Below are 8045 nucleotides of genomic sequence, written 5' to 3' on the forward strand. Positions count from 1 at the left end.
AAATGTAAAACAAAATGTAACAAAGGAATAGAAATTCAGGTCAAGAGCAGCACCATTCCACACCCAAACTCAAGGAGAGCCTTCCTAGGAATATTCATAAAGAAGGTAATTTATAATATAAAACACTTTATAAAATATCACCTGTTTATATAAACTTTATAGCCAATTCTTTGTCCAAAGTTCGACTGTTAATCATGCCTAGCACTAGCCACTACTAACAGTAGCTACCACTAGCACTAGCTTGTGTCCACTACTTAGTCGGTAAAATGCTATTGTTACGTGAAAAGAAAACAAACTCATTCAAGTAAGACCTGCACATTATTATAAAGAAATATTTTAATATTTCCTATTTAAAAAGGTTCTGTAAATATGTGTCAGGTCATTCCGTAGGTTAAAAATGGTAACTTTTGAACAGTGAGGGTCCTTTCAGACTTTTCTTTCAACCCAACAGACAAGGTCACAATTGCCCTCTTGGTTGGTTTAAAACTACCACACTTCTGTCTGAATAGCACAAACCCAGAATTTGGATTCAATAAAGAAATGTTTCCTAAGAGATTAAAGGCCTGTGCATTCTGCAAGAACCGAGAAATGTATCCTTTCTCACAGAGCTGAAGTTCTCACAGTTTGTTCTCGACACATAAGCATGGCAGTTCTTTTTACTGTTGTTGCCCCCGGCAGTTCGTTTTACTGTTGTAGCCCTTGACAACCATTGGGCGGCTGGTCAGAAATTTGTGAGTGTAGTAAATGGTTGACTTGGCCTTCCCTGGGGTACTTTAACTGAGTGCCTCGTGAAGTTTAAAATACCTTCAACAGAAGAAGCACTATTGTTCTTGCCAACTTTGAATGGGTAAACAAATTTCTTGATTCTTGTGGAGTGTACACAGGCTTCACGTGTTCCATGAAGAGAAGGGGAAACTCGTGAATTTAATTCCTCATTGCTAATGTTGGGTAGAATACTAAACATGTACTTTGAGTTATGTAAGAACATGTATATAACATAATCTTCTGTTGCTCACCTAGGGGATCATTTTTCTTCATTCTGGCTCGGCACGACAGCAAGCTTCCCTTTTTGTCACTTTCGCACTCAATTAACCAGAACCCAAGATCATGCTAAGCTATTACGTTTTGCTTTGAAACCTGTGGTCACCTTTTATGTCATGGTGTTGTTCCCCTCATCTTTTCCTACTGCTGTCACTGTCTACAACCATGGCAACAGCCAAAGACTTTCCAGGGCCTACAACAGGTAAATATCCCAATGGATGATCATTGCAAGCCAGAATTAGTGTGTGTGATGCTGGAACTGGCTCTGGGTCAGGACACATCATGGCCTCACCCTGCATGAGCCAAATCATCAACATGCATGGTTGCTCGCTCTGCTGACACTAGACGCTTTCTCTCTATTCATACCACGGACTGCATAAGTTATAACACAACATGTTGGTATTTTGGTTTGCCTTTTTCATACTAAGTTATACCTCAGAGAGGGGAAAAGTGGACCTTTGTGTGATAGTGTTGGTAAGTGTTTCATTGAGCATACGAAAATGGAATGGAAATTCATAAATTATTTGTGGAGTCTGTTCATGTTACGAATTTTGCAGAGACATTTCTGTTGACAATGCGTTAGGTTCTTTTTGCATAAATCTGCTTGATACGGTGTTTGTCGCTTAATCATATCTGATATGAGTGCTGCAGGTTTAAACTAAATGGGCAGTAAAATTAGTACGACAAAAGGGTTATTTTCTCAATGTCACTTAATATCAGATCAGCCAAAATATTGCAAGGTAATTTGCTAGTCTCTTTGTAAGCGGCTTAACCAAAGTGACTGCAGTTTTCCAAGAGATGCATAGAACCAAAAGTGGCTGGTGTCATGCCACTCCTGCTGTAGTAGCATATGTCGACTCTTTTGTGATCATCCGCGACTCTAGAATGAGATTTAGTGGCATATGCCAAATCAACAGCAGTGACTCACTGTCCTCAGATGGAATGCTGCTCATGTTAGAACGACGCCAAGAAATTTTCGATGCCTCAGACTGTCACATTAGTACTGCTTGCTTGGTGCTTAATATACATTGTAAAGCAATTAGCCAAGCTTTATTGTCAATGGAGTGCTATGAAAAGTACTTGAGGAAATGTAATAGCACCATAATTTCCGTCGCTAAGTGACGTCGTTATGAAAGGCGGTATTTTAAGGAAATGGTTTTCAAATGTCTTTTAAATAACAAAATGAGTGAGCTCTCTAATCAAGTTAACTGAAAAAATCAAGCACTGTGTTAATATCACTTTTACATTGTAATCCTTTCAATAATATGCCAAATTAACACATGCTGTTAGAACATCCTTAAAGTATCAGTCAGAAAGTTGCATGACAATCTGATGTTAGCAGAGAAAAAAATAATTTTAATATTTAAATTCAGGAACAAAAATTCAATTCTTGGAGAATGCCATATTACTTTTGGACATGATACATTATATACCCAGAAAGGAATGCTGACACAGCATACATTTTTGCAAGGCTCAAAATTGTGCATGCAGTGCACTCCCATTCATATTTGGTCATATGTCCTTCAGCAAGTTACAATCTGACCACAGATTCTTTTGAAACTGCCACACTTCAGGCATGCTTCTTGTTGAATATTTGACCACTTTTCTAGGCACAACTCTTTGACCAGCATAGTTTCAGCTTTTAATTATAATCCACACATTGTTAAAAAAAAAAAAAAAAAGGCTGAGATCAAGCAATACTAGAAGTCTGATCCACTCCAAAACCAGTTTTCATGTGTTTGGGATCATTGTCTTGTTGGTGCACCCACTTGTATGAAGGTTTTTAGCACCTGATCCAAACTCTCATCCTCAGATAAAAGGTGAGGATGTTCAAGGACACTCCAGGACCTACTCAGCCTCAAGCCACCTTAAACTTAAAAACTGCCGGAGTGTTTCTGTCAACGATGAATCAAACTTAACGTCGCTTTGGACTGAGAAGGTGCCAGTCAAGGAAGAAGCTCCCGCACCATAATTTTAATTATGCGCAAATGAAACCTACAATTGCCTACATAGACAAGTCAGAGGTCTTTTAGAGTAAAGTTTTTTGTTTGTAAGTGATAGAAATGAGCTATTTGATGAGATGATGAGAAAAATGTAGGAGTTAAAGTAAGACTTACAGCCTAATAACACTGTCAAATGTGGTGGTGTTAGTACCATGGTGATGGTCTGTTTTGAAGCCAGCCCTACTGATCCATAATGTGGAACACAGAAGATTCTTCAGCACTCCGCTCTCCACACGAGACAAATGTACCAGTGATAAAAGAAATACTAATAATAAAAAATTCTGCAACGCCTCAACATTGTAAATTATAATCAAATTGAGATACATGTTTGCATTTGGACCAATGTTTACTTGTTTGCACACCAGAGTTCAGATGAGATTGCACACCTGCTGAAAGAAATTCACGCTGTACAAAGAAATCTGCTTTTACCTGTGCCGATTTCAAAAAGTTCACAAATTCAAACTTATTCATCCGATTTGTGTTTTTAAAAACAGAGGTTGAATATTGTACAAGACTAAATAAAATAATCATAAATGACAAATTAATATAGCATCATCCATGCAGATAGTTGGTGTAAATAAACATTGCATTAATTACAACAAAAAAAAAATCTAAAGTGCACTTCTGTAGAACTGGTATCTGAGCTAGAAAAGTTTCCCCATCAGCTGTTTCGTGGTATTGGCACTCTTTAGTTTTCCGTTGTGGCTTTCTGTGATGCATTACATGTCATTCTGCTGTTTTTGTGGCCTTTTTCTTAATTTTGCTTTTCATTTTAGCTCAGGATAAAAATAAGAAAGGATTTATTGGTTACATTGACAGAGCATGTTTGGGTACATGTGGTTGCCTATTCCAGTTTGTATTTTGTAAGGAACTGCCAAACAATAATTACCACAGTGATGAGAGTGAATGTGAACATGTCACATGACATTTGCTTATGCCATCTGCTGACAGCGGATTCATTGGTACGAATCATTATACCCATCAACATCTAACCAAACCCAGGTTACTTTGGAACGTGATCATTGTCTCAAAACCTGATGTTGCAGCTCATGAGTCCCTGTATTGTATTTAAAATGCATGGGATAAAAAAAAAAATAAAAAAAAAGAAGAAGCATGACACACAACTTCATCCTTTCAAGTTTTGTATTTTGGGATGGTAAAAATCTTTTGTGTTTGCAGGGTTTGTTAATATAACCGTCATTTCCCAGGGTCACTTTGCAAAACTGAGCATGAGCCATGGCTATTTATCAGGTTGAGATAATGAGAACACAAGAGGTGCACCATAAAGACACAGGCGCTCGGTATATAATAGGACGGACACGGGGGCATCATACTGAAGCTTGAAAAAAATGCTGTGCTCGTTTTCTGCTCAGAAACCTAAATGCGCATTCTTTTCTGAAAAAAAAATTATCAATAAACAAGAAGTATAAAATGAGCACATTCAACTCTGGCAAAATTAAAGCATTTCTTCTTTATGGCAGCTTTTTATAGAGGTTTTTGCGGTTGCATCTGAAATTATTTGTGCAGTTCAGGAAGATTTGTTCATTGTTTTGGTCACTGGTTTAATAGGCACACAGCAATTTTACAAACATTTTTCTTCAGTTGAGTTCTGGTTATTACGTTTATGACTGCAATTTAAAGTTGAATTTGACACTTCAAACTCAGTCATCAGTACAGAGCCCAATGTCCACCCAAAACAAAAGTAGTAACGCCAAAAATATTCATAAAGTGAAGACTTGTATAGTAGTTTCTTCAATGAGGACGAGGAGGCCAGGAAAACTGTTGTCTAGGAGCAGAAGCTTGTTCACCCCACGATCTGGCAGACAGCTGAAGGATTTTAAGAAGTGCTGTCATGAGTCCAGTCTGCCTGTAGCTAACCACTGTTTAGCTGTTTAGAATAACCATTTCTGTCAAAAATTGTACTTCAAAGCCCAAAAAAAAATTGCCAGCATTCTGATTGACATAACCTCATTGTTTTTGCAAGTCTCACTACTCTACATATAATAAGTTTGTTTGATCCACGACAGTTTATCTGTGTCTTACCACTCTTCTTTAAGGCTGTCTGCAGTTAGCTTACCTTAAACAGCTTGCCACTTGTCCATGAAAAGTTAAATAAGCCTGGATCTGTAGATTTTTTTTTCCCCATTAAATCTAAGATTCCTATTATTTCATAATCCTAAGGCAAAGTTGTTTCCATGCAGCTCACTGTTTTTGATACGAAACCACACATGCTGTCGCCAAATTCCCAATACAATATTTTAGTTTTTTTAAATCAAGAAAACTCTTTGAGGTTTCATAAAGAGTCATTGGGTCCAATCCCATTATGTTTATCTGGCAGCGCCCTCCTGTTTTAGCGGACGTGACAAAAATCTGTTTTGCTTTCAGAAAAGTATGCTCTAAAGAACGGTTAGCTGTTTTCAAGATTTTTAAGTTTTCTGGCTGAAAAATATAAAATAAGCTCCTTAAAATCGACATCTGACATTATCTTCAGCATACATACTGCAGCCAAGTAGTTTTCTAAATGTCAGAAACTCTGTGGCATCTCAGTGGCATCTTCCTATTGATTTTGCTCCCTCGCATCCATGCCTTCTCTCATTGTTTTCTTTCAGATCCTAATGCTTTAGGACAACGTGGACCTGACCACGCTTTAATCGGCGGGGTTGTTGCAGTCGTGGTCTTCATCACCTTGTGTTTGATAATAGTTCTTGGAAGATATCTGGCTAGACATAAAGGTAAAAGAGGTCACTTGCTTTCTTTTTTTGTATTGAATGAAAAGATGCTGTGAGGTTTTCCACCGGTGGGTTTTTGATTTGTCTGCATATACATTTACAGGAACGTATCTAACACATGAGGCCAAAGGAGCAGAGGATGCCCCCGACGCCGACACGGCTATTATCAACGCTGAGGGAAACCATGTGCATGCAGAGGAAAAGAAGGAGTACTTCATTTAGACCTCTGGCTTCTTTCTCCTTCGTTTCAATGTTCAACAAGAGACATGCAATTTCGAGCTGCCTCAGTGTTACAACATGATCTGGGTTTTACTCCTCATTTATCTTTTTTTTTTCAGAAAACTCCTGCTTGGTTTAACTTGACTTTAAAATAGCGTTCTCCTTTTGTAATCAATACAAACTAATGGTTGGATTAGATTTTAGTTTTCTGGTGCCTAAACGAGACGTTTTTTCTGCATTTCTTTCATTGACTGCATTAACAGGTTTCTCTGCTCCCTTACATAACTGTCTGCAGAATTGTTAAACACAGAAGGGACAGAAGATGTGCTCGATTTTAAGACAGTCAAGGTTGAGCTTTTCAAAGTGTTTTACTGTGAGAACAGAATAGCTGGAACACATCAGTTTATGAAACATTTACATAATATGACTTTTCTTTCTGAATTAAGCAATTGTCTTGGATGTCTCCTGGATTTTATCCTACCATAGCCATAATGTATGACATAACATGACAGACATTTTGATATAACAAAACATAGAAGCACAATCTATGTGATTGTCCCAAAAAGAAACCACCTCCCTCTTATGAAGGTGTATGCTCTTACACCTATTAGTTTTCAGTTGTCTTTTATCTTGTTATTTTATACTATGAAAGTCGGAATTTTAAAGCACAAAGTCTGAGGACTAAAAAAAAAAAAAAGAGGGAAAATACGAGAACTGTATCTTGTCTCAGGATTCAAAATGAGTCTAGATGGAGAAATGGAGTCTGACGTGTAATAAAAATTTTGGTCATCATAATGGATCAGGAATATTTGTTTTTTTGGTTGGCTATTTAATGTAAAATCCAAACTGAATGAGTGGACTTTGTGGGGCTTTATTAATTATGTTGAATTTTATTGAACAACAACTATGCTTAATGTGTGGATATTGCTGTAAAATACTTTGCTAACGTGAATATTTGTGAACAATATTGTTGAATCTTGGGATCCCTGGCACATTATGTTTTGTATATTAGCATATACACTATTTAATGTATTCCACATCTCATGACTTTTTTTTCTATATTTATCTAACCAGTTTGTTTTGCCACAAGCCATGTATATAGCTGTGAAACAGTTTATGTTTCCTTACAGATTTTGTCTGTTTGTGTTTTTCATTTATTACGGCAAATGTTTCAGATCAGACAAATTTTAAACTTTGACAAAGATAACTTCAAAAATGACAAAACATTGTTTTTTAAAAGCTTACCAAACCAACCTGGCATTAATGTATTTTTTAAAAGTCCCCCATCTTATTAGACCACAATGCATTTTTTTATTCAAATTTTTCTTGCCACACCCTGGTTTGATTACTTTCAGAGCTGTATAATCGATAAATAACTTCAATAAAACCTGTCTGACAACATGAGGTAGGCTAAAATATGCCACAAAGCCACACATTAGGACCCGGTCCACATAAATTCAAAATTATTTACATCCATCAATCTGCAAAGTGTAGCGAAGTAGTTCTTGAGGCTTTGTTACTCTGACGAACCACAGAGAAAGCTTTTATCCACAAATGGAGAAAACATGGAACAGTGGTGAACCCATCCAGGAGTGGTCAGCCAAACAAAATTACTCTAAGACCACATATAGAACTAATCCAGGAAGTCACAGAACAACATCTAAAGTACTGCAGGCGGCACTTGCCTTAGTTAATGTCAGTCTTCATGATTCAGCAATAATAGGATCAAAAAAGAAGGGAATGGTTATGGGATAGTATTGGGATCAAAAGATAGAAATCTTTTCTGACAAAAAGAAAAATACAAAGTGAAATACCAGTTTCATATTTGCCAAAAGCTATCTTGGTTATCATGAAATCCTTTGGGAAATTTTTTAGTGGACTACAAAGAGTGGAGCTCTACCGCATTGTGATGGACTCTGGCTGCTTCCAGAGAAGCATGACTTACTCTATGGAACCATGAAACCAACTCTCTAGCATGGTAGAGAGTTTGACTAGGCCACCTTTTGACTAGGTGGCCTAGTCAAAAGGTGACTGGGCCACCTTTTGTCGCCTA

General features: G+C 37.2%; 1 protein-coding gene across 3 annotated transcripts in view; it reads left to right on the forward strand.

Moving 5' to 3' along the window:
* cadm2b (cell adhesion molecule 2b) overlaps positions 1–6787 on the forward strand; it is a 156111-nt gene extending 149324 nt beyond the window's left edge. For 2 of the 3 annotated variants that reach the window (XM_016679963.1, XM_007568604.2), the window contains 3 exons: positions 1217–1243; positions 5654–5776; positions 5877–6787. In XM_016679963.1, coding sequence (XP_016535449.1) covers positions 1217–1243; positions 5654–5776; positions 5877–5995 — 269 coding nt within the window. In that variant the 3' untranslated portion in view covers positions 5996–6787. The remainder of the gene's footprint in view (positions 1–1216; positions 1244–5653; positions 5777–5876) is intronic. The other variant, XM_007568606.2, reaches the window with a different exon arrangement.
* The last annotated feature ends 1258 nt before the right edge of the window (positions 6788–8045 follow it).

Source organism: Poecilia formosa, unplaced genomic scaffold, assembly GCF_000485575.1.
Source record: "Poecilia formosa unplaced genomic scaffold, Poecilia_formosa-5.1.2 Scaffold228, whole genome shotgun sequence".
Classification (NCBI taxonomy): Eukaryota; Metazoa; Chordata; class Actinopteri; order Cyprinodontiformes; family Poeciliidae; genus Poecilia; species Poecilia formosa.